This window comes from Trichomycterus rosablanca, chromosome 13, assembly GCF_030014385.1.
Source record: "Trichomycterus rosablanca isolate fTriRos1 chromosome 13, fTriRos1.hap1, whole genome shotgun sequence".
Taxonomy (NCBI): Eukaryota; Metazoa; Chordata; class Actinopteri; order Siluriformes; family Trichomycteridae; genus Trichomycterus; species Trichomycterus rosablanca.
In genome coordinates this window covers 8,123,347-8,150,827 of record NC_086000.1, presented here as the reverse complement: position 1 = coordinate 8,150,827, position 27,481 = coordinate 8,123,347, and the positions used below count along the sequence as shown (strand labels likewise).

At 41.2% G+C, this 27,481-nt stretch overlaps 1 protein-coding gene across 5 annotated transcripts in view; it reads right to left on the bottom strand.

The window, feature by feature from the left end:
- Nucleotides 1-298: 298 nt before the first annotated feature.
- The window catches only part of dnmt3ab (DNA (cytosine-5-)-methyltransferase 3 alpha b), a 69,785-nt gene continuing 42,602 nt past the window's right edge, over nt 299-27,481 (bottom strand). For 4 of the 5 annotated variants that reach the window (XM_063007568.1, XM_063007572.1, XM_063007569.1 and 1 more), the window contains 17 exons: nt 15,588-15,929; nt 15,169-15,327; nt 13,537-13,644; nt 12,938-13,094; nt 12,053-12,202; nt 11,825-11,869; nt 11,631-11,710; nt 10,137-10,249; nt 8,563-8,746; nt 5,809-5,893; nt 4,326-4,471; nt 4,119-4,209; nt 3,769-3,917; nt 1,963-2,048; nt 1,729-1,798; nt 1,511-1,629; nt 299-570 (listed from right to left, as the gene is read on the bottom strand). In XM_063007568.1, the coding sequence (XP_062863638.1) occupies nt 429-570; nt 1,511-1,629; nt 1,729-1,798; nt 1,963-2,048; nt 3,769-3,917; nt 4,119-4,209; nt 4,326-4,471; nt 5,809-5,893; nt 8,563-8,746; nt 10,137-10,249; nt 11,631-11,710; nt 11,825-11,869; nt 12,053-12,202; nt 12,938-13,094; nt 13,537-13,644; nt 15,169-15,327; nt 15,588-15,929 (2,226 nt within the window). In that variant the 3' untranslated portion in view covers nt 299-428. The remainder of the gene's footprint in view (nt 571-1,510; nt 1,630-1,728; nt 1,799-1,962; nt 2,049-3,768; nt 3,918-4,118; nt 4,210-4,325; nt 4,472-5,808; nt 5,894-8,562; nt 8,747-10,136; nt 10,250-11,630; nt 11,711-11,824; nt 11,870-12,052; nt 12,203-12,937; nt 13,095-13,536; nt 13,645-15,168; nt 15,328-15,587; nt 15,930-27,481) is intronic. The other variant, XM_063007571.1, reaches the window with a different exon arrangement.

Below are 27,481 nucleotides of genomic sequence, written 5' to 3'. Positions count from 1 at the left end.
AAGACTGGTGAAAGATTGGTTTGATGAACATGAAAGTGAAGTTGAACATCTCCCATGGCCTGCACAGTCACCAGATCTAAATATTATTGAGCCACTTTGGGGTGTTTTGGAGAAGCGAGTCAGGAAACGTTTTCCTCCACCAGCATCACGTAGTGACCTGGCCACTATCCTGCAAGAAGAATGGCTTAAAATCCCTCTGACCACTGTGCAGGACTTGTATATGTCATTTCCAAGACGAATTGACGCTGTATTGGCCGCAAAAGGAGGCCCTACACCATACTAATAAATTATTGTGGTCTAAAACCAGGTGTTTCAGTTTCATTGTCCAACCCCTGTAGATGTATGTAATAAACTGGCAACAAAGTAAACAAGGCTCTTCTTATTTCATACATTAGTTTAGGATTTCCTCCAACTCGCTGCACCGCCGTTCACACACAGGCGAAGTACTCTTTGAGTGGTGCAAAGAGGTGGCGGATGACTGGGACGCTCCATGAGCGGCCTAGGAGCCTCTGTCTTGCCAACCGGCTCATGTTGGACACGTCTGTGTAGTGGACGGGGAAGCCGAACACTCTAGGAGAAAAAAATAAGAGATATTTATTGTATTATATTGCAAATGACTAAGAGTTTGAGCTTGCACATTCTGGTCATGTGTGAAATCAGTTTACAAAACCCAGATCGATCCACATAATTGCAGAATATATGTAATTGGCTTAACTTGTTTATTTATTAGGATTTTAACATTTAACTTTGGTTACGTTCATGACAGAAACAGTTGTTACTTATTACACAAGATTCATCAGCTCAAGTTTTTAATGTCAAACACAGTCATGGACAATTTTGTATCTCCAGTTCACCTCACTTGAACGTTTTTGGACTGTGTGAGGAAACTCATGCAGACATGGGGAGAACATGCAAACTCCACACAGAAAGGACCCGGACCGCTCCACCCGAGAATTAAACTCAGGACCTTCTTGCAGTGAGGCGACAGTGCTATCCACCGAGCCACCTTGCCGCCTGATTGGTTTAACTGTTATTACTGGCTAAATGTGCATCGTTGTGTGTAGGAACAACCGTTGTCGTTCTGAATTAAAGTGAGATTTAATTGCTCGTTTTTGAATAAAAATCAGTTACAATTAGACAGTATCAAATTTGGGTCTAAAGAAATACACATGGAAATGCATATTAAAAGAGTTTAGTCGATTTGGGGAATTGGTAAAGTTCTAAACAGAGTTAGAGTCTATAGTAGTGTTTGGTTTGGTTTTTACTAAGCTCTTCTGTTTTTTTACCAGTGTGTCTGTTCTACACTAGTGAACACTAACACAAAATCACTCAAAAAGGAACTGCAGTCATCAAAGCCTCCTAATTTCAATGTATAATAACCACACAGAGACATCTCAAGACATTTTAGCCACCTTTGCTAAAGAAGCCGAAACTGCCTTTAGAATGACAGCCATAATTCATTTGCACTTTCAATACAAGTAAAGTATTAAAGTGAGGTGAGGCATCATACCTCTCCATCTCAGTGCACCACAGGATGTCTTCTTTGTCATTCATAAACACAGGGAAGTGCTGATCCTTGCCCTGCTTTATTGAATTCGAGCGAGTGGTAATGGTCTTTACTTTATCAAACTGAAAAATAAGTGTTTATCGTCATAATAATTCTGTTAAAATGTATTAGGCTATTATCACTTTAGCAATTCATTTGGTACATTCGGGAGGCAGATCTACCTTAGCAGTTCTGCCATGTTCCAGGCAGTCCTGAAGGTCCAGTTTGTCGTTGCTCATGGAAGTCAGCGGTCTGGTTCAAGAAAACAGAAGAAGAAAAGGTTATGGAGAGTGAAGAGACATACATTATTTTATGGTAGATAGAACTGATAAAGAATGGTAAGGTAGCACATAGGATAAACTGAGGGAAGGGTTTGAGATAAACACTGTTGCCTCCCTCACCATTCTATAACCAACCTGTTCATGCCAGGAAGGTTACCCCAGAAGTAGCGGGCACGATGGGCAGCCGACACTTCCTTGGCGTCTATCATCACTGGATTGCACTGTTCAGAGAAACAGGTTGAAACAGAACTTGAAGCAGTGTAACTGCTAGTTCATTGGTGACAGGTAAAACAATTTATATTTAACAGACATATATAGAAAAAGAATGCCTAAATTTGTCATATGTACATATACATGGGTACAGTACAGTCCCAGCTTGTTTGGAAGCTTGGGTCAAAGTGCAGGGTCAGCCATTGTACAGCACCCCTTAAACACACAGATTAAGGGCTCAACAATGGCTGCATAGCAGAGCCTGAATTTAAACCGACAATCTTCTGATTGACAGCTCAAAGCTCTACCCACTAGGCCAGGGTTTTTCAAACTATGTTTCAAGCAACCCACATTTTGTCCATAATTTATTTTTACCTGACCCAGGTAAGACGAAAAATGCAAATGAAATCTTTTTCTCTCCACAAGGGGGCGTTCGCATACAAGTTTCAGTTTATAGGCCTGTTAAAATTCGTTTATTTATTATTACTTTTCTCTGTGACCTATTTTTTTGGCTCGCAACCCTGCTCTAGGCCAGGGGTTTTCAACCTGCGCGCGAGTGCCTGACCGGGGGGCGTGGCATTACGAGATTTTTTTACTTCTAAAACTAAAGCAATTCATTTTTCACCCACGGGAGACATATTTGATTAGTCTCACTGACCACGCTCACACGCACGTTTAATGTTATTCAGTTCAGTTTGATAAAAACCTTCAAAATAGAGCTATCAGCGAAGATAACCCGGTGACAAAAGCAACGACCGCTGTTATAGGACGTGTGTGTGTCTTTAAGAGAGAAGCTCTGTTCACAGTATCGATATGAGTGATTAAGGAGTCGATTCATTTTAAGCGCAGCGTAAGTTTCTTTTCTCAGTCATCTCTCCGTGTTTACTGTTATAATGAATGTTGCGGTTTTAAATAAACACCAACTACTACAGAACATTTTGTGTGACTCGCTTACCTTAAAAAGCTCAGGCTTAATTATACTGGTTATTACCACAGAGCGGGAGCCGACTCAGACTCGTTCTGTCTGTGGAGCTAAACGTTTTCTGTCAGTCAGAGCAGATGATCCTGAACTAACTTAGTAATTGATTAACTTTTGTCTATGCTTGACTCTGTGAAGTAACGTTTTCTGCTCTCATCTACATCAAAAAGCAAGAACCGCTTATGATTTACCAAAGTGAACCACGAATTTATATAATGTGCTGATAGAATCGGCTCAGATGGGATTTATCTTTTTAAAGTAATATTTTCCAATCAACAAAATCGTATGTATGATGTGTACAACGTTAATTACGTTCTTTTAGCTTGTCAGAAGCTTTCTCAATGATTTTTGTGCGGCGGTTGATGAAGGGGAGGGGGGCGTGGCGCAAGTTGGGGGGGGGGGGGGGGGTGCGGGCCTGATGGCTACCACTGATGTGGGTTTGGGTGTCCACATACTTTTGGAAGTGGATAATTTGTAAGCCAAAAAAAGAAGGTAAATGCACTATATGCAAGGAGTTTACAACATTAATTTCACCCTGTTTCTTTGGGTTGTTCAGGTCAGGTGAGATTCTTCTGTTTTAAAGGAACCCTTAGTTAATTAGATCTACCACTTGGTGGCGCCCAACAGCCATATTGCTGATGACGACACTACAGCTCTCAAAAGTTATACACAAGGTAGGTGAAGGGGTTTGTATCTATAAATGCAGTTGCTTCCTATTTCATCATATGAAGCCTGTGCATGGAAGAACAGACCTCTAAAAAGCGAGAGATGTCCCTCTTGTCACTGACACCCATGGCCACTACGTTCTCAAACAGCCAGAAGAACGGCCTATTGTCTCCTTCTTTGGGACGAGCTTCATGTAAAAGCCGGTAAAACTCGAAGAACAGCCGTCCGGTGCCCTCTGAATGTTTTTGAGAAAATGCAAGACAGAAAAAGAAAGTGTATTTAGTCAAACTTTTATTCACTATTGGGCTTTTACAAGACAAAGTCATAATCCATGTAAACCCTTGAACCATGTAAACGCTGAACCATGTAAACACCTTTAAATGCTTTAAGAAAATCATTGGCTAAATTATTGGTTTTGCATGCAGTATGATTTTACCATAGAGACCTTTCCGTGCTGGATTGACTATGGACAGGTCATTACATGGGCTTCCTCCAATAACAAGATCAAAAGGCCCCCACTCTTGTATCTGTACAAACATGTAAGAAAGAGTAAATTAGGACTTAGGATTATAAACGCATATAAAAAATTATGTGTGATTTGGGTTTTCTTTCTTAGAAATGAATTTGCAGCAGGAAAACTTACATGTTTGTGTGTGACATTCCTCACATCACCGACGTACATGATGCGCCCCTGGTGCCGCACGATACCCACGGTGATGGAGTCTTCACATATCTCAGAGGCCACGTAGCGGTCTACCTGAATCCCCAGTTCTTTTAGCACCAGTAGCCCTAAAGAAACACCCAAACACATAAGGTACACTGTGAGGCCCGTATTCCAGATGTGATCAGGTGCATTGTACTATTGCCTAGGTTCATTTTTTTATATATATCTTAAAACATATTTTTTTATTCGTGCAAGTTAAACATTAAAATGTGTAAAAGAATGAATGCTTAACAGGGCACAGCTGACTGTCAGTTAAGAGTCATGCCCCATGCCCTCTATGCCCCATCTCTCGGTAATAAATGGCAAAGCAGGAGAACGTGATTCTGTAGCAATGCTTCACCCCCTGCTGTTCTCCATTGCAGGTGGGCCTGTTATAGGTTACTTTATGTGGCAGGCTTCCAAGTGACCTTTTAAAAATTCTGTCAGTTAGGCTTTCCTTCTTGCTCCTTCTTGCTCTTGCATACACTTTTGGTAAAACAGGTTGATAATTTACCACATAAGTTATTACCTTTATTTAGTCGCACCCACTGATGTCTGCAAGTCAGAGCAATAGCTGCCCTCTTCTAGTATGTCCCCCCCCCATAACCCCCCCACCCATCTAGTTGTGTCCAATTACCCTGAATGCGTCCTCTATACTGATTCGACCCTTCACCACTGACTGAGGACGCCTTTCAACTGACATACGCCCCCTCCGGCAAGTACAGTCAGTACAGACTGCATTTTTCACCTGCACGAGTCGACTTCATACACTGGACGGGCACTGTGTATGGAGGGCCACACCCCCATCAGCATTATTCCTCAGCATTATTCCTCAGCATTATGGTGCAGGCGCCATCAGTCAGCCAGCAGGGGCCGCAGTTGCACCAGTTATGAGGACCTATGATCCGACTTTCTTACCTTCCAACCCTGAATAACAGCCAATCGTTGTTTATGCTGCCGCCCAGCCCAGTCAGAAAGGCAGAGCTGAGATTCGATACGATGTATTAGAAACCCCAACTCTGGTGCGCTAGCGTACTTTACCGCTGCGCCACCTGAGCCGCTCCTCTTCTAGTATGTTGATACAATTGATACGAGTGGTAGACTGACTTTGGCAGTGTAGCTGTAGTTCAATATATAACATAATATTAATCTAAAATGATTTTGACTCATATTTGACTCTTTTATGCATATTTGACTCTTTTACGCAATCTTTTGACACTTTTATGCTAATCTACAAATGACAAAAAAAAATGGCTGAGGCAATAAAATCTAGAAAGAGTTTTGGGCTGAATACTTTCTAAGCCTCGGCATACTTTCATACTGCCCTGTAAAAAGGGGGAGCTTTAATATCCCAAACAGCATTAGCACTGAAAGAAGAATCAGCTGTTGAAGACCATAAAAACAGTAGGAATTAATCTTTCACCTGTGGCGATGCCATCAAAGAGCGATAAAACACGAATAGGCTTCCTCTTCTCTGCCACAACAGGAGGGTAGCGCTTCGGAGGTTCCTGAGGAAAAGAGAAAGACTTTTAGGTAGTAATGGCCGCCTGCATGTGGGATACTTTCCAGTTTCTGGTAATAAAACAGCCCTGCTTGTTAAATCGCTTTAGTCAGAAATGCCCATTTTAGGGGCTTTTATTCATAATGCAGTCAGTCAACTTGTTTTCTTACCCATAAATTGTTACAAGATACGTCTGAAGACCTTAAACCATCTAACTTACACCACTGCTGCACAGGTAGACGATGAAACTCCACCTGTGCAGTACATATCATATCTTTACCTAACCTTAACACTTACAACAAATACTAGATTAAGGCTACTCTACCACAGAATGAAAACTTTCTGAGCTTTTTGTCATGCTTGCTGGCTGTTTTACAGATGACATTTTCACACTGTCTAAATAAGGGATGTGCACAATATTATTTAATTATTTCATTTAATGGTGTAGACAGTTGTAGAATGCCCTTTAATTTTCTGGCATGGCCTTTCAAACGCTTGTGATTATGATAGGACAGGGGCGGCACGGTGGCTAAGTGGGTAGCACTGTCGCCTCACAGCAAGAAGGTCCTGGGTTCGATCCCCAGGTGGGGCGGTCCGGGTCCTTTCTGTGTGGAGTTTGCATGTTCCCCCCGTGTCTGCGTGGGTTTACTCCGGGTGCTCCGGTTTCCTCCCACAGTCCAAAGACATGCAAGTGAATTGGAGATACTAAATTGTCCATGACTGTGTTCGATATAACCTTGTGTGAACTGATGAACCTTGTGTAATAAGTAACGACCGTTCCTGTCATGAATGTAACCAAAGTGTAAAACATGACGTTAAAATCCTAATAAATAAATACATTATATGACAGCTGTTGAACTCTCTATGCTCACATAAACAGGGCTTATTTGACTGCACACAACAGTGGAACAGTATTATCTACAAATCCCAAAAACCATCATGTTATACTAAAGGGGAAATCGGACACAACCACAAACGACAGGTCTACAGTTTATTAGAAACACTAGTATATTGGTGACACTGTCCACAGTCAAGCCAGCTTCACACTGGCATAGAGTAAAAGACTTGCTTGTGCTTATTCAACAAATTTCAGTATAGCTTTATATGGCTTCTTTTTTGCACGAAGGCCTCCAAGCTCATGGTAATGTATAGCTCACTTGACTGTACATTGTGTCAAACCTCATGTATTTATTTTAGGGCTGTCGAAGTTAACGCGATAATAACGCATTAACGCGATTTCAATTTAACGCGATTAAAAATAATAGTGCCGTTAACGCAAATTCTAGTTAATGTTGAGACTTGACTGGTAGAACTACAACGCTCGGTTACATTATGTTAACATTATGTTAAAACAAACGTTTTAATGTCGGACTTGCCACCGTTTTTCATTTGCGGTTTGTTAACATAATGTAACCGAGCGTTGTAGTGATGCACTTATAAAGAAATAAATACACGCTATATTCACAAGTTGTCGGGAGCAGAACACTTTTATTAACTTATTCTGTTAAGGTACCAAATACCGGAAAGCTGAGTCAAGCACGTTAGTCCATGAACTATGGAAGCCCCAAAGGGTCAAAACACACTCACTTCGTGTAGAAACGGCCATCAAACCATTGTCACAATACAACCACAGAAAAGTCTGTTACAATAACTACGCCTTATCCCACCTAAAGCACCGCTGATCTACAATGTTTGCTGATGGAGAAATTCTAAACTACAATCTGACATTTACTGCCTAGTATGTGAGTGAATAAAACTCCCTTACAGTTTTCTCTTGTCCCAGCAGTTTTTAACATCAGTACATTTAGCATAAAATGTGTTCACCATTTTAATTGTAACATTTCACATAAAAATCCTTGTTTTCTATAACATTTACACAGATTTTTTTAAATGCGATTAATCGCGATTAACTATATGAAATTCTGAGATTAATCGCGATTACAAATTTTAATCGTTTGACAGCCCTAATTTATTTATTTATTAGGATTTTAATGGCATGTTTTAAACAGTTTGATTATATTCATGACAGGACAGGTTACCCAATTACTGGTTACACAAGATTCATCTGTTCAAGTCTTTAATGTTAAACACAGTCAGGGACAATTTTGTATCTTCAGTTCACCTCACTTGCATGTCTTTGGACTATGAGGAAACTGGAGCTCCCGGAGGAAACCCATGCAGACAAGGGGAGAGCATGCAAACTCCACACAGAGCCGCACTGTAATCGAACCCAGGACCTTCTTGCTGTGAGGCGACAGTGCTACCCACCAAGCCACTGTGCCGCATTTAATCACAGAAAAAAAGCAGTTGAAAAAAATGTCCTTTACAAGAGTGTGTTGAATTTTGACTTCAACTTGCAGATGAAGATGCATTTGCATGAAAATAAAAATCCTAATTTCGGGAACAATAAGGTACTGTTTATGTGTTCCTTATTGTTTAATGTCAGGACAGATCAGTAAACAGTGTAGGTCGGGAGCAATTCCCCCCTATGCAGTTCGAGCACTCAGGTACCCGTTTATTTTTCCTGTTATCTTTAAGACAGGCTAAAATGCCCGTCCTTTGACAAACTGCTGTTCAGTTGCTGTTGAATTACTGTTTATTTATGAAATGCAATGTTCTCCAATTACTTTATACTGAAAAAGCTATTCTGTTCAATTCTATAGAAACATAACTTACAAAGTCTTGGTCATGGTTGTTGGCAAAAAAGTGCTGTAAGCGACTGGGCCAGTCAGCTCTGCGTTCCAGCAGACCGGACTGAGGCTTCTGACCGCACATGTAGCAGTTCCATGGGTCCTCCTTTATAGCGGCCTGAGCTGCACCAGGTCCCACTAGCAAATCCACACACTCCACACAGAAACACCTGCACATAGAAAAGCCTGCTCAGCTGATGAATCCTGACAGAGCGATCTATCTGGTGGCTTAAAACAGTATGCATACTAGGGCTGGGTATCGCCACTAATTTCCTGGATCGATTTGATTCCGATTCACAAGGTCCCGATTCGATTCGATCTTCGATTTTCGATTCAATTTCGATTCAACACATTTAGGCGTATTTGAGTTACATTAACGAGAACGAATGTGATAATTGTACAAAAAACACTCATTATTAAAAATATTTGTGTATTTTGTTAACATAAATAATTAATCCAAAACAGAAAACAGTAACATTCATTTTTTATTATTATTTTATATGTCTGACACGCTACAACAGTGTAAATGTAATGTAAACATACACCTGGCTGTTGAACAGCTTATGCCAAGTTTACACTACACGACACTCTGATTAACACCTGGTCGCTGTAATGTTCACACTACACGACTGATCGGCGATGGGGGTTTTTACACTACATCATCTATCACCAGGGGGAATCACAGGCGAGCGTCTCTGGTCTCCAAAACTACGTTTTGTCACGAAAACACACGTGAGAAGTGATGAAAGGTTTAATGACACCACGTCCAAACATGCACATCAACAAGTAGCGAGCGATCAAAGTTTGTGCGCTGATGAAATAAATGAATCTGAGTGGATTTGGCAACACGAGCAGCATGGCTTGTTCTATAGTGAGTTGGAGGTTAATAAATATTTTGTTTTGTAGAGAACGATCAGGTCAGAAATACTGTAAAACTCGCGTGTGCTGATGTATTCTGATAGAAACTATATTGCGCTCCACCACCTGTTTCCAACCTCTCCCCTGTGTTTCCCCTCGCTGTTTCTCACATTGATTGAGAGCCGAGTTTTGATCGCAGAGCGAACACCGAGTTCCTCCCGAATCCAGCACCGACCCGTCGCCGAGCGAAAATCAGTGCAAAAAGTTGTGTAGTGGTCATAACTTGAGCTTCTGCCATGCTAAACTGATGTGCAGGTCAGATCTCGTTGCATGAAAAAACACTGGCTGGTCACGCGAAATTAAAGGGGGTAACAGATTTCCGTGTGCACCGTAAAAAGGGGCGTATTTAAAAGATCGATCTCGCGTTTATATGAATCGATATCGGATCGTTCAAATAAAGATCGATTAGAATGGAAAAATCGATTTTATAAACCCACCCCTAATGCATACTACAGTACAGCTGTTACCACAGAACAAGTAGCATGAAGGTTATCCTAAATAAATATTAAATGTTCTGTATTAAGCTGCTTTTATTAGCATTAAATGTAAATTCTCAGACAGCTGATAATATATTACATTTACAGCAATGCAAGCGACTGGAAAAGTAAGAAAATAACCAGGCTAAAGGGGTCGAAGTCCCACCTGCAGCAGTTATTGTTTCCACACATTAGGACTTCCCTTCCTCCACAGCAAATAGTGCAGTAAGACTGGTAACCATCATCGTCATACTGGTATGCACATTCCAGGAAGCAGTTCTGGAACACAATGCCATGTACATTATGCAACAGTTTTACACACATGATGTAAAGTGAAAATGCTTTCAGAAATAATTAAATAAAGCATTCTTATTAAGAGAAATAGGCACTCGGGTAGTGCAGTGGTAAACTATGCTAGCCAAGTACTACTGGGATCCTGGGTCCCCAGAGGTGCTATCAGTTGGCTGGGTGTCTACATATAAACATGATTGGCTGTGTCTAAGAAAAGGTTGGCCAAGGCCCCGCAATGGATTAGCGTCCTATCCAGGGTGTGTTACTGAACTGCGCCCAGTAATTACAAAAAAGCCATACCCAACACAACCCCGGCCAGGATAAAGCGGTCGTATAAACATGAAAATGAACTTGTTGTGACTAGTAAGAATTTTAAATGGAAATTAGCGGATAGGTTGTTACAGGATTGTGCTGGGCCCAGATTGACCTGGGATCACTGGGAGCAAAGCAGTAATACCATGCCAGGATTGCAAAGCTTTGGCCCTACAGTACACCCTGGTGCCATCTTTTCCACTTCCATGGATGCTCTGATGCCCAGTTTTGATGACTGTGTGCTCGTTTAAGGTGCTTTTGGCGGTGGACAGGACTTGGGCATGGGCACTTTGACTGGCCTGCAACTATGCAGCCCCATACACAGATGAAGTTCATGCACTTTGTGTTGTGACTGATCACCAGTAGCCCTACTGTTAGGTCGTACCAGATTCTACAATCTTCATGTCTTTTGGCATTAACGAGTCTTAGCCACCAAACAACTTGTCAGCGGTTTGTGCCTTGTCCCTCCTCAGACCACTGTTGGTGGGTATTTACCACAGTTGCCTGTGAGCACCCCTCACTACATTAGAGATACTTCAACCCAGTCATCTGGCCATAATGATTTGGCCAATTATCAAGATACTCAGGTCTGTATGCTGATCATATCTGCTGCATTCAACATGTGTACTATGGGTAACTACCAGCAGCCCAATATTTAGCATATCCCTGAGCCTCAAATGCACAGTAGTTAAATCTGTTGATGCATGCTCAATAATCCAGGTACACAAATCCACAAAGTTGAATCAGTTCATCTGGACACAAGTTTGTGATCTCTACAACAAACTTGTGTCCAGATGAACTGATTCAACTTTGTGGACACAGTAGTTAAAGTTAAAGAAGTGGTGGGTGGTCCTAATGTTTTGGCTCATCTAGGCCTTTCAGTACATATTGTTCCTACATGCACTATTTGTAATTTGTAGTATTTTCCAGGCATTTTTATTGAACTATTCAACGTAAATAGTTTTATATTACCATAAATTATGCTTTTTGGTCTGGTTTAACAATAAGTAGATCCATAGGCTGGGCACCAGGCCCTCAGTGACAAGCCAACATTTACCTTACAGCTTTGGCACATTCCTCCAGAAAAGAGTGGGTGCTCAAGGGAAACATTTAAAGTTCCACAGGAGATACAAATGTCTGCAAAGTAAAGGAAGTAAAAAATAATTAGGTAAAGAGGAAATCCCATGTGGATTAAAGTCTTTAAAGTTTATAGAAGACTTATTCAGGTCAGCAAATTGATGTTGTTAATACCTTCAATGTTTCTGCTATTCTGCCGCACCTCATACACAAGCCTCTCTAAAAAAACAGAAAGCAAGATGAGAATTGGCTGATAAGTGTTCCGTATGTAATGTTTAGCTTGGAGGGCTTAGTGATTAAAGCTGTAAATCCTGATTAGAGGCGTGTGCTGATGTGAGTACACATGTGTTTGTGAACTCGTTAAACCCTCTGTGACTGCAGGGAGAGTGAGTGCAGGCTAACCTCGAGTTCTTTCATCAATGATGTCTTTTACTTTGGGCTTCTCTGTGGTCGTGCTCTTGCGGGGCCTTTTGGCTGGTGTTGGCGCGTAGGCCGCGGCTTCAGGCTCAACCCACAATTCGGGGTATACGTCCTTATAAGAGTTGCGCTCCTCTGAAAAAGAACCAGTTTATATTTGTTAGGATTTCAAATAAATTTTGGAAGGTTCAATCTCAGCGGCAGGTTAGCTAGAGATACAGTTCTAAAATAAATATTGGTAACCCTCCTACCTATCCCTCCTAATCCACACCTGTGCCTGGTACACTTAAAAGACTGGCATATGGCCTAATAGAAAGTCCTTTCAAAAAATCACATGTGCCAGCCATACAAATCAACATCCATCCAACTAAACATCTGTATCTGATCTTAAGTCAGTAAGTAAGAGCTTGCATGACTTTTTTTGTAAAAAATTAATCATGTTTAATGTCAGGATCTGAGGCAGGTTTATTGTCCATTTTCTCATGACAACTGTATGATATACATTAAAATTAATCTACAATGAATCTTCATATATACAGTATTATACAATGTATTGGGGCAATAGTAGCTCAGTGGTTGGGGTACTAGTCTAGTAATCATAAAGTTGCCAGTTCAAGCCCCACTATCACCAAGTTGTTGGGCCCATAATCAAGATCCTTTACTCTCGATTGCTCAAACTGTATGCAGTGATAACTGTAAGTCACTTTGGATAAAAGTGTCCGCTTAATGCCGCAAATGTAAATGTGCTTTACCATGTACTTAGAGGGCTATGAAAAAAAATGCAACAAATCGTTAGTTTGCACCTTCACTTGTGCAGACGTGTCTTAGCTGCAATCCCTTTTAAAAGAAGAACATGACAGTAATGTTTACCTTCTGGAGGCTCCAGGCCCTTGGGGCCAGTAGGCTGAAATCCTGTCATGGCCCATTCAATCATTTGCTTGTTCTGAATGTCTACTGACTTACAGGTGTCTGTGTCATCACTCTCTGGGCAAGTGATGAAAGCTTTTCCTGCTCTACTGCTGGCTACCTGTGGAGCAATATTTAACATGTTCAGATTATCAAAAAAAAATAAAAATTCTTTGTGTTTTTGCAATTTTGCTAAACAGAAACTGCAACAGTTAAAATCAGCACATGCAATCGGTCGGGTGGCATAACGGTCTGATGCCCTAGGCTACCATAGCAGATGCGAGTTCGAATCTCAGCTGTAATATTGACTGACCAGGTGCCTATACAGACACGACTGGCTGCATCTGCTGGTAAATAATTGAGAGCAGTGCATGACTCTATGTGATACTGCTTTCTGTGTGAACCTGTCTCTGGCACATTGTATGAAGTGGTGTGTGTTATTGGTTGGGATAAAGGTAATTGGTTATGACTAGACTGGGGGGAAATAGAAAATGCATAAACAGAATACAAATACATATATATATATATATATATATATATATAAAAAAAAAAGAAATCCATACTTGTAACACTTCATAGATGGCTTTCTTGTACATTGGCTGTTTGTTGTAGGTTGGCTGGTGAAAAGCATTGCAGAAGGAACTTAAAGGTAACAGTTTCTCAACACACACCTGGAGAAGAAAGGACAGTTAGATTACACATTAATCTCATTTTAAAAATAAAACCTTGTTTTTATAAGATGTTAAGAGGAATAGAACTACTTACACAAATACTTTATACATATACAGCAACTGACCACTTTATTAGAAACACAGAAGCACCTGCTTGTAATTATTAGCATTTATGGCATTTATATCCAAAGCAACTTTTATGAAATACAGTGGCAGTCCCAACAATGCCATCCTAGCTGTAGTGCGGCTAGAACCAGCAACCTTATTATTGCTAGTTCAGGACCTCAACCACTAAGTTACCACTGCCCTTACGCAATCATTCAGTCATGTAGAAAATATGCAATTAAAAACTGATGTACATCTTTGACCATAAAAATCTTTTCTTTTTTTCTCAGTCCATCCCAACACATATGCCAATTGTACTGTGTAGACACATGTAAAAAAGCAGCAAGACAGAACAGGTAAATGAAACACAAATCACTAATTGGTAGGCATGTTTCGCTGATTTAGCTGATTGATATTTCTGAGAGTTGCAGGCATCAAATTCTAAATTTGATCATATTTACGAAATACAGCTAGGTTGGTCAGTGAAAATGTAAGCAAAATCATTCTTCTGTACCTTTGTCAGGCTAATAAAGGTTCAAGACAATGAACAAATCACAAATTCTTCTTTAATTGCATTTTACAAAATGTCCAAACTTTCCCAGAAATGCTATTTTATGTAAAACTGCAAACAACCTGCAATAAATACTTAATAATGTATATGCCAGATGTATAAAAGTCATTACTAAAATTCATCAAGATTCTACAGGGTTGAACTGTTCTACAGAAACTCCAACACATCAAACTGTTACGAATGACAAAGTTCTATAAATAAAAACAATTATTCGGCATTAAGGGGTTGAAACAGTTATTAAAAATGATACAGCTAAACCACCATGTGAAATCCATGCCAAAGAATCAAGGCTGTTCTAAAAGGAGGGTCCTACCAGTATGATGTTAATAATGAAGTTGCCACCAGGCATAATTTGCTATTCAATTTATTAATCCGTTTTTCATTTTCATTTCTTTCATTTTAATTTTATCCTGGTGAGGGTCATAGTGGGTCTGGTTTCCTCTAAATCCCTGAGCTTGGTTCTATGCAGTAGCACACCCTAGACAAAACACCAGTTTGAGCACAGCTGGATATTCAAACCCTGGATCAGAGCAGCAGTAGTTCATCACTGTGCCACTTGAACACCTATTGTTTACTATTTCATTCACCCTGGTGTGAGTCAGACTATGTCCAGAGCTGATCCTAGAAAGACTGGAAACAAGCTGGGAATACTCACTAAACAGGGGACCAGTCCATTGCATGGCATCAACCATTTGCCTTATTTATTCTTCCTTACAGATAGGGACAACTTAGAGTACCCAATCCACCTACTTACATGTGTGAGAGGATGGAGAAAACTGGAGTACCCAAAGTAAACTCATTAAGACATTAATGTTTAAAATAATAATAAAAAACTATTAAAAACCTACTACTGAAAATTTGCTGTCGCCAAACCACATGACCCATCTGGTGCCTTCGGCAGCTCGGCTACGCCCAGTCATACAGCAAGACACGATGCGTCCAGGCCACCAAGAGAAACCCCTTAGTTTCCCCCACACCAACTCACCAATCCCAAAGCCTCGGCCATCCTGCACACACACATACACAGATTTCATTACACAGCCAATGCATATATGAAATATCAGTCCACTAGATGGCTGTCTGTTCTAATCCTAGACCTGATGACAGGCTTTTTATCATCATTATGAGTAGTGGAGAATTCCATCAGATATTTTAGACAGGTGATACCGCCTGAAGAAAAATACATACCTGAAAGCAATACACTGATTCAAATGATTGGCATATCTACTGCAAACACTTCATCCAAAATCATCTCAGATAACAGTACCTCATACTCTGCCTCTGTGGACTTGGGTAAGGTCTTGTCTCCGTTCCCCATAGGCACTGGCTCTGGGGTGGTGGCCACTGTAGGAGATGCTGGGTCTGTAGGCTGCTGCTGTTGTTGCTGGGAAGGAGGCTGTTGCTGGGATGGAGCCTGCAGCTGTGGCTGAGCTTGAGCTTTAGGAAGAGCCTGAGGTTGGGTCGGCTTGTGTTGATGTTGTGTGGGTGCAGGTGGTAGAGGAGATGACAGGCTGCTCGTGGTGCTGGAGGCTTTTTGAGGCATGACTTCCATCTCTCCATACTCCTCCAGTGAGTTCATCATGGACACCAGACACGCCTTCTTCTCTGCCTGCAGCACACGGGATAGGAACAGAACGGGGAAAGAGGTGAGGCAGTCGAAATAGGTGGACACAGTATGACACCCCCTTCTGAAAATGACATCACTAGGTCTGTTTACAGCACAGTTACCCACATGCCAAAGCAAACATTTTCAGGCTTGTTGGAAAAGAAGCGGATGGAAACAACCCCCCCCACCCCCTCCCCTTCCCCAATCCTCTAAACTGAAAGCCATTTGTGGCCACTTTGAAGCTAGGAGGTTTCTGTTGTGGTTGAGGTGCCAGGGGAACAGCATGGTGCAGAGTTCACCGAGTTTGCAGAACCGGTCTCATTAGGTCGACAATAGAGGACACGGACCAAGCCGTGACTTAAGCAGCTCAGTTAAAATCCCTAACAGCTGCAGACATTCCGCACTCTCTTTTTCGCTGCTGCTCTGTTTCTTTTTCTTTATAGATGGCCCAGTCACGTGAATGTTTTTTATAGCTGTATTCCCTTTGCTGCCAGCATCCGACACCAGCTCAGGTTTCAGATGTAAACCTGGCAGTCTGGAGCAAAAAAAGACTTCTTTCTCCTTACTTCCTTTCCTTAACCACCATACATACATAAATACTCTTACATTGGTCCAAAGCGGGAGGAAGGACTAAGAGCACTGACAGCTAGATGCTGGTCAAGTCAAGTCAAGTCAACTTTATTTATATAGCGCTTTTTACAATAGACATTGTCTCAAAGCAACTTTACAAAATCCAGGACCAACAGATACAAAAACCCCTGTTGAGCAAGCCGAGGGCGACTGTGGCAAGGAAAAACTCCCTGAAAATTACAGGAAGAAACCTTGAGAGGAACCAGACTCAGCAGGGCCCATCCTTCTTGGTAGCCTGGAGTTTCACTCTGCACCAAAAACCTTAAAATTTGTATCACTTAAAAGTGAAGACTTTGGGTGTTAATAACCCCAACACACACAGGCAAGGATCTGATTATAAGACATGTTTTTAAAAATAATGTTACACAGAAGTTTATACACATGATCAAATTCAATTTTTCATTTAGTTCTAGGTGAAAATAATTAAAAACATTTTCTTTATATTTCACTTTGTCTATAACTCATTAATTCAACATAAAAAAAACATAAAATATTAAATATGCCATCATTTTCACTTCAAAATTAATAATGTGTCGCTCAGCGGGATAATATGCTAGCACATCAGCGCAGCGATTCTGAGGTCCCGGGTTCGAATCTCGGCTCTGCTACCGGTCGGCTGGCCAGTCGGCCCTCTAGCAGGCACAACTGACTAATGACTGCAGCAGACAAAAATTGGCTTCCAGTCTGCTGTGTGGAAAAAGACCGGACTAAGGTGTTGAGTTATCAACGCTGTGTAAGAACCTTGGTTGCCCAGGGCGCCTGTACGAAAACACCTCACACGCAAAGTATGGGTGAATAAGAGGGGATTGGTGGACTGCGCACACGTTGGAGGGAGTGTGTGTCAGGCGAATATACACCCTCCTTGGACGCCGTCAGTGTCCCTAGCAGCGGACTGGCTACACTAAATTGGGAGAATCAATTATTGGGGGCAAAATGCATAAAACGATAATCTAAATAAATAAAATCAATTTAGCATACAACTGCATATGGCAATCAATACAAAAACAGACCCAGTTTTGAGGTATTATTATTACTGAAAGATTTTGTACTGTAAAAACAAAACTTTTGACCCCTAAAATAAGATCGCCAGCTAAAAAAAGCTAAACCCCCCACCTTGCAGTATCTCTTTTAGTCTCTTCTGTCACAGTGACACGGTGGTCTATTACACTAACCCACCAACGGTGAATGGTGCTATCGGCTGGCCGTGCGTCTACAGACAAGTTTTTTGGCATTATTGTAATTTTGTACTGTGCTTTTCTTTACCCATTCAGATCCAACCCTGCGTGTGTATGTATGTACAGGGGTTGGACAAAATAACTGAAACACCTGGTTTTAGACCACAATAATTTATTAGTATGGTGTAGGGCCTCCTTTTGCGGCCAATACAGCGTCAATTCGTCTTGGAAATGACATATACAAGTCCTGCACAGTGGTCAGAGGGATTTTAAGCCATTCTTCTTGCAGGATAGTGGCCAGGTCACTACGTGATGCTGGTGGAGGAAAACGTTTCCTGACTCGCTTCTCCAAAACACCCCAAAGTGGCTCAATAATATTTAGATCTGGTGACTGTGCAGGCCATGGGAGATGTTCAACTTCACTTTCATGTTCATCAAACCAATCTTTCACCAGTCTTGCTGTGTGTATTGGTGCATTGTCATCCTGATACACGGCACCGCCATTGGATGCACATGGTCCTCCAGAATGGTTCGGTAGTCCTTGGCAGTGACGCGCCCATCTAGCACAAGTATTGGGCCAAGGGAATGCCATGATATGGCAGCCCAAACCATCACGGATCCACCCCCATGCTTCACTCTGGGCATGCAACAGTCTGGGTGGTACGCTTCTTTGGGGCTTCTCCACACCGTAACTCTCCCGGATGTGGGGAAAACAGTAAAGGTGGACTCATCAGAGAACAATACATGTTTCACATTGTCCACAGCCCAAGATTTGCGCTCCTTGCACCATTGAAACCGACGTTTGGCATTGGCACGAGTGACCAAAGGTTTGGCTATAGCAGCCCGGCCGTGTATATTGACCCTGTGGAGCTCCCGACGGACAGTTCTGGTGGAAACAGGAGAGTTGAGGTGCACATTTAATTCTGCCGTGATTTGGGCAGCCGTGGTTTTATGTTTTTTGGATACAATCCGGGTTAGCACCCGAACATCCCTTTCAGACAGCTTCCTCTTGCGTCCACAGTTAATCCTGTTGGATGTGGTTTGTCCTTCTTGGTGGTATGCTGACATTACCCTGGATACCGTGGCTCTTGATACATCACAAAGACTTGCTGTCTTGGTCACAGATGCGCCAGCAAGACGTGCACCAACAATTTGTCCTCTTTTGAACTCTGGTATGTCACCCATAATGTTGTGTGCATTGCAATATTTTGAGCAAAACTGTGCTCTTACCCTGCTAATTGAACCTTCACACTCTGCTCTTACTGGTGCAATGTGCAATTAATGAAGATTGGCCACCAGACTGGTCCAATTTAGCCATGAAACCTCCCACACTAAAATGACAGGTGTTTCAGTTTCATTGTCCAACCCCTGTATGTGTGTGAGAATAAAGAGGGTAAGAATGTGGAGGGAAAACATGTGGCCTCCAATCACTGAGCTCCACTCCAGTTTATAAATACATCTATAGCTTCCCTGGATGGTTCAAAGCACACAACCATATGTTCTGTACTGTTAGACAGTCACTCAACAGAGATGACAAGTTCATGTTAGTGCATTTGTCTGTACGTGCATGTGTTTGTACTGTATGCCTGCAATCCCAGACCATGAGCCCTTCTCATGAAGCATGATTTATTGGTTAGCTAGTTATCTTTGAGCTTTTTATTTATTTATTTTTGTCCCAAAGTGATGCATCAAAATGGTAAATTATACTGCATGCCAAGAGGATTTAATCGTATGTGCATGTGCGTAAATTGCATTCCAATTCTCTCAAAGATGGAGGCTTACTAACAGTTTTAACTATTTAGAAGTAACTGCACAATATAGCCAAATGTATGTGGACTGTTTGCTTAGGGTATCTAAGGTAAGCATTTCCTGAAAAGTGAAGGCTGTTTAAGCTACAAAGAAAAAAACAGGATTTGCAAATCAATGCCTATTGTTAAGAAATGCAGTGTCCGGCCGCTCAGGTGGCGCAGCGGTAAAAACACACGCTGGAACCAGAGCTGGGATCTCGAATACATCGTATCGAATCTCAGCTCTGCCTACCGGCTAAGGCTGAGCGGCCACATGAACAACGATTGGCCTGTTGTTCAGATATGGGCGGGACTAAGCCGGATGGGGTCTCTCTCCCATGACTGGTGCAATTCCGACCTCTGCTGGCTGATTGATGGCGCCTGCACAGAGATGAGAAGAGAGTGCTCTCAGGGTGTGTCCTCTCCGTACACAACGCTGAGCTGCACTGCACTCGTCAAAGTGCAGGTGATAAGATGCATACGGCATGCTGCCCATGTTTCGGAGGGGGCGTGGGTTAGCTTCGTTCTCTTCAATCAGAGCGGGGATCGGCATTGGTGGAGAGAAAGCATGACGCAATGGGGCAATTAGACGCGCTAAAAGGGAGAAAAAGGGGAGAAAATGCATAAACAAAAACATAAAGAAATAAATAATAAAAAAAGAAATGCAGTGTCCAACAACCTTAAGGTCAGGTGTCTCTATACTTTTGGTCACATACAGTTGTAATTAGAAATATTCAACCCCTTAATAATAAGGATTTGTAACATTGACAAGGATTTTTTACAGAGATGGACTTTTATTTTATTTAAGTCTTTACCCATTGAATAATGCAGCAGATAAAACAAGAAAACGAATGACGAATGTAGTATTTCATAGACGCAGGATATTTTGTTAATACTGGCATGTCACAATTATTCAGCCTCTAAATAATAATGCTGATCTTAAAAGCTACAGCTAGTCTGTATGACCTAAAGCTGGGTCACAGCATAATTAAACCACTGGTAACTCAATTACAAACTCTAATTTACTTCAGCTGTGATGTGTGTAGCAGGTGTAGTGTTGCTTGAATCATACATGCAATCCTTATTTTTGCAAACATGACAATATGACTTATTGCCAGACTTCCATTTTCCTGAACATTATTTTATTTTGCCAATTTTAACCGCACATGGACTACTGTTTGCCAGGGTTTTCTGTGTTGATTAAAATTACTAGACATGCATCATGACGCTGAATGCAATCCATTTATTTTGACACTATCAGGCAGGAAAAAACAGAAACGTAAAGTTTCCTTTGGCACAGAAACAACAAAGATATCAGGTCAAAACTGTTTGGATTTCTGAATGACTCCAGAGGCAAAATAAAGGGGGTGAAGGTTTGTGTGACTAATATGAATAAATCTCCCTTTCCAGCATCAAAAAGCTCTGCAAAAAGTGTAATATTCAAACAGTAGTTACTGCACATTTGAAGCGAAGCAGAGCAGCTTTTTATCTTCAACTTTAGGGGGGAAAAGGAAGGGGTTATTTATCTGAAAATCGATTGAAAACTGACTCCCCCAACACCCCTGCCCCCGGCAAGTAGAGAAGAGCTGGATGCCTACAAAAAGCCGGGGTTTGTTTCTGGACTTTTTCCCAGCTGTAAATGTCCTTCTCAGGGGCCCTACTACAAGGGGGGGTAAGTACAGTACAGTACAGTCTTCATCAGTTCCACACACTCATAGCACTGACAGCTTTGCCAAAACCAATGTGCAAATGTGCTGCAGATTGTGTGCGAGGCCAGAGGCTAAAAGAAAAGTAAAACAGTGTATTGCAGGATCAGCTACTAAAGCTATTTCTATGTTTAGGTCACAGCAATGTAACACTTTAAAGCAAGAAGCTAAAAAGCAGTGACATGCATGATTTATGTATATTTGTTTATCAATTTGCACACCACGATTTGGTTCACGCGTCCCAAATCAAATAGATGTAAGTTACTTCCAAGAAAAGTAGATTGTCAGATTACAGATTTTAGATAAGATTCTTTGCACATAAAATGCCTCAAGTTGCAAAACAATGCAGTAAAGCTAAGTTCAATGCTAAGTTTAATGAGTTTTCGCTCTATAAATTGTTAGTTCTTCATCCTGAATGATTAACTGTACTGGGCGCTCAAGTGGCACAGCTTTGCTGTGTATAGAATACGCTAGCACATCAGAGCTGACATCTCAAACTCGCGAGTTCGAATCTCAGCTCTTCTACCAGCTGGCTGGGCACCTACAAGAACAATGATTGACTTTTTCATAGGGAGGGTGCCGGAGGTGATTCCTCATAACTGATGGCCTATTGATTGCACCTGCACAGAGATGAGGCATGATGGGATCACTGCGTGACACTCTTCTCGTGCAGGTGAAAAGATGCAGTCGGCTAGTGCACACGTGTCGGAGGGAGCGTGTGTTAGTCCCGGCTCTCCTCGGTCAGAAGTGGGGGTCAGCATCAGTAGAGAGGAGGTGTAATGCAATCGGGTAATCGGATACAACTAAATTTGGAGGATAATTGGGATTAGAGAGATAAGTTAATAATCAATTATAGTGGTGGCAGTAGTAGTAAATGTAGTAGTACAAAAAGTACAACCATAATTAAAAACAGTAAACTGGAATGGTACAGATAGTGAATTACAAATAAAAACAGAAAGCAGTGATTTGGAAACTATTCTTTCACATGTATTCCATTAAAACAGCATAACATCAATATTTGACAGAACAAAAGGGCAATATAAGACTGAAAAGTCTATGGGACGTTCTATCAGTAATGCTATAATTATTAGGTATGAAAGAAAAATTAACAAAAGGCTCTATTGTTTACAAACAAGGATGGGTCAAGGTTCACCCCAATATCAAAAACCTGTGAACTTGAATCTCTCAGATGGTACTGCTTTAAAAATCCACATGCTTCTGTGATGAATATAACCACATGGGTAAACACATATGTCTCTAAGCGTAAGCTCATACGAGATGGACTGATGTAAAGTTGAAAAGTGTGCTGTGGCCTGACTTTTTTTTCTCCTGGCCCAAAAGAAAAAAGCAATACAACATAAAGGCAATACAACATAAAAGCAATACAACATATGCACTGGTGTTCTGCACTTCAGCGAGTTACAACACAAAAGCTCACGCCACCAATCAGAAAACTCAAGAACAAAACGATGTGTACCTGATGTGCAGCACATGTATAAATAAGACTTATTAGAAGGATAGCTTCACAGTAGCTAAACTACACTTCTTAAGAGGAACTTAGAGCATAACACTGGTCAGTATAGATGAGTTATAGCTTTAGATTAAGGAACCAGTCACAGACAGATCAGTGGAAGTGTGAGAAAAAGACAAAAGCAAGACAAAAAGCACTTTACACTACACTCACACATAGTGGAAACTTGCTGAAATCATAACATAGTGTCCTGTCACAATGGGTTTAGGGCTAATACTAGTAATGAAAAGTCAGAGAAGGTAACAGGAGAAACCGGTTCTGATAATGGAATCCAGCACACTTTTTGGGATAATAGAACCACACTTGGGCTATACCACGTACACGTATACATGTGCCTACAGACAAAGGGCTAAAATTTCATTTTGCCCCTTGAGGAAAAGGTCTAGGAAGTCAACTTTTTAGCTTGAGATAACAGATAACCACCCTGCTGATGTCATTACATTGGTCCAACACATAAAAAATATCTTTTCAATAGGGGTCATATGAAGGTCCTTTTTCATTGATAAATACATAAATGAATAAAACGATGAGGAAAGGTAAAGTGTACACAGCACACATATGGATTAAAGTCAGTAAATGTATACCCACAAAACTGCACATACAGTGGGGCCAAAAAGTATTTAGTCAGCCACTGATTGTGCAGGTTCTCCTACTTAGAAAGATGAGAGAGGTCTGTAATTTTCATCATAGGTACACTTCAACTATGAGAGACGAAATGAGAAAAAAAAATCCAGGAAATCACATTGTAGGATTTTTAAATAATTTATTTGTAAATTATGGTGGAAAATAAGTATTTGGTCAATAACAAAAGTTCAACTCAATACTTTGTAACATAACCTTTGTTGGTAATGACAGAGGTCAAACGTTTCCTGTAAGTCTTCACCAGGTTTGCACACACTGTAGCTGGTATTTTGGCCCATTCCTCCATGCAGATCTCCTCTAGAGCAGTGATGTTTTGGGGCTGTCGCTGGGCAACACGGACTCCACAAATTTTCTATGGGGTTGAGGTCTGGAGACTGGCTAGGCCACTCCAGGACCTTGAAATGCTTTTTACGGAGCCACTTCTTCATTGCCCGAGCGGTGAGTTTGGGATCATTGTCATGCTGGAAGACCCAGCCACGTTCCATCTTCAATGCTCTCACTGATGGAAGGAGGTTTTGGCTTAAAATCTCACGATACATGGCCCCGTTCATTCTTCCCTTAACACGGATCAGTCGTCCTGTCCCCTTTGGAGAAAAACAGCCCCAAAGCATGATGTTTCCACCCCCATGCTTCACAGTAGGTATGGTGTTCTTGGGTTTTTCTTCTTCCTCCAAACACGATGAGTTGAGTTTTTACCAAAAAGTTCCATTTTGGTTTCATCTGACCACATGATATTCTCCCAATCCTCTTCTGGATCATCCATATGCTCTCTGACACACTTCAGATGGGCCTGGACATGTACTGGCTTAAGCAGGGGGACACGCCTGGCACTGCAGGATTTGAGTCCCTCTTGGCGTAGTGTGTATACTGATGGTAGCCTTTGTTACTTTGGTCCCAGCTCTCTGCAGGTCATTCATCAGGTCCCTCCGTGTAGTTCTGGGATTATTGCTCACCGTTCTCATGATCATTTTGACCCCACGGGATGAGATCTTGACCCCAAGGGAGATTATCAATGGTCTTGTATGTCTTCCATTTTCTTACAATTGCTCCCACAGTTGATTTATTCACACCAACCTGCTTGCCTATTGTAGATTCACTCTTCCCAGCCTGGTGCAGGTCTACAATTTTCTTCCTGGTGTCCTTCGACAGCTCTTTGGTCTTGGCCATGGTTGACTGTTTGAGGCTGTGGACAGGTGTCTTTTATACAGATAACAAGGTCAAACAGGTGCCATTAATACAGGTAACGAGTGGAGGACAGAAGAGCTTCTTAAAGAAGAAGTTACAGGTCTGTGAGAGCCAGAAATCTTGCTTGTTTGTTATTGACCAAATACTTATTTTCCACCATAATTTACAAATAAATTCTTTAAAAATCCTACAATGTGATTTCCTGGATTTTTTTTTCTCATTTTGTCTCTCATAGTTGAAGTGTACCTATGATGAAAATTACAGACCTCTCTCATCTTTCTAAGTAGGAGAACCTGCACAATCAGTGGCTGACTAAATACTTTTTGACCCCACTGTATAGGGGAGGTGTAACTAAAAAACCTCTCTCTAAGCACTAGCAAAAATACATTTTGGACATAAGACTTAAGAGTCACTTTTCCCCAAAGGTTGTTTAACCGTTTTTGCAAACATTGTCCAGGTCACCTAAAAAAGATGGGTCTCTTTTGAGTCTTGGTCCTCTTTAGATTTCTTCCTAGGCATAGGAGGTTCAGGAAGTTTTCTCAGCCAGTTGCCCTAAATTTGCTAATCAGGGTTACTGAAGCTAAATCTCTTTATAAATGAATTTGGCACAGGTATTAAGGAAAAAAACAACAACAAATGTTCAAATTTGAACACTGAACTAGTTGCAGCAAAACCACTGATTTGTTATCTTACGGAAGCAGAAAGGTCTGCTTGTGTTTTTACTGCTTAGATTATTCCCACAGATGTCATCAAGCAGCTTTTTATAATAAATTCCTTCTGTTTGTTTAGTTGGATATAGTTGCATGTGTATGAAATTTTGTTATTTTATGTTGTGTTTGCTCACTGACCTCACACGGACATTGCAGAACAGTACAAAGCTGTTCTGCTCAATATTTTTCAACATTTTAGAGCACAGCCTGAATAATCTACACTGCAATTAAAGCAAAATCTCCCAGAGGAAATGGTCATGACGCCTGATCCTACATTCCTTATGAGCTCAATCCCAAAGAAAGTGCACCATGGATGTCAATACATGCAACGAGTGTTTTGTACTACAAGCCAGTCAGACAAGTGAGGGTATGCTGCATCATGTGAATGCTTACTCATGGTTGATTAGTTAATGGTGTGTGTGGTTTGCGCATGTTGGAGGGGGTGCATGAAAGTTCTCGGCCTCTTGTCATAGCAGGGTGGCACATACGGCAGGGATTGTAAACACAACAGGAAAGTTACTAGATTGGAATATGAAGCCTGATTGCTATAGCAGGGGGCCTTAATTAACACATATTGTAATTTACGCCAACAAAAAATGCTGAAAATTCAAAGTGTATTTAAAGTGTCTATGACAGCAGCCGCTCAGGTGGCGCAGCGGTAAAATACTCTAGCACACCAGAACTGGGATTTCGAATATGCATCGAATCTTAGCTCTGCCATCCGGCTGGGCTGAGTGCTATATGAACAACGTTTGGCTGTTGTTCATCCATGGAGGGAGCAGGATAGGGACCTCATGACTGATGCGATTATGACCTCCGTTGGCTGATTAATGGCGTCTGCACAGAGTAGAGGAATAATGCGATCAGGGTGTGGCTCTCCGTGCACAAGGCTGATCCGTATATGAACTCGTGCAGGTGAAAAGATGCAGTCGGCTACTGCGCATATGTCGGAGGGGGCGTGTGTCAGTTTGTGCTCCTCAATCGAGACGGGGGTCAGCACCAGTAGAGAGGAAGCATAACGCAATTGGGTAAAAATTGGATGAGCTAAAAATCGGGAGAAAAAGGGAAAAATGCATAAAAAAGTGTCTATGACAGCTCATAAAACAAATCCAAACATTTTCTAAAAAATGTTAATATTTAGTGTCTGTATCTATGCACCTTTTGTTCTACATAACTAGCATTAACTGTATATATCACTGCAGCATGGTATTTTTATACAATAATGATAATATAAGAAACAAAGTAAATACAGTAGACCATTGACTTACGAATTTAATTGGTTCCGAAGGGCTGTTCTTAAGTCAAAATGTTCGTTAGTTAAACCTATTTTTCCCCCATAAGAGATACTGTAAATAGAATGAATCCGTGCCAGACCTCCCAAACCACCCCCTTTTACCTAACCTTTCTAATGTTTTAAATGCTCTTTTTTGTTATAAATACAAGTATATTTTCCCTTAATCTTATCCTTCTTTTTATATAAAATGCAACAATAACTCTCATATTTCCCTATTATTTCCTTCTTTATTTCAATAGTGTTGTGTAATTGCACGAAAGAATACTTTACTTAGCGGACTTCCTTCTTCTCTCTCACTCACTGTCCCCGCTGTCTGATACACAGTGACAGCTACTGGCAGGAGTAATTATACAACAACAAATAGTAATCGATTTGTTCAATTTCTCACCACTACGCTTTCTCTGCACCTTATTTGGGGCCATTTTAATATTGAATTTTACAAAATATAAAGACAACACCGAAAAAACACCGTCCGCTGTCACACTACACGACTTTCTGATTTGCCGGGTCGCTGTACAGTTCACACTACACGACTGAATCTCTTGCACTTGGGAGACTTTTCAGTCAGTGTATATTTTACACTACACGACTGATCGGTGATAGGGGGTTTCACACTACACGATCTATCACCAACTGGAATCGCAGACGAGCTTCTCCGGTCTCCCAAATATCGTTTTGTCGCGAAAACAAAGGCGAGAAGTCATGAAAGGTTTAATGATACCACGTCCAAACATGAACGTCAACAAGTAGCGAGCGATCAAAGTTTGTGCACGTAAAAACAACGAGAAAAAATAAATGAATCTGAGTGGATTTGGCTTGGATTGCTCTATAGTGAGTTGGAGGTTAATAAATATTTTTGCAATGCAACGTTGGTGTTTTGTAGAGAACAATAAGG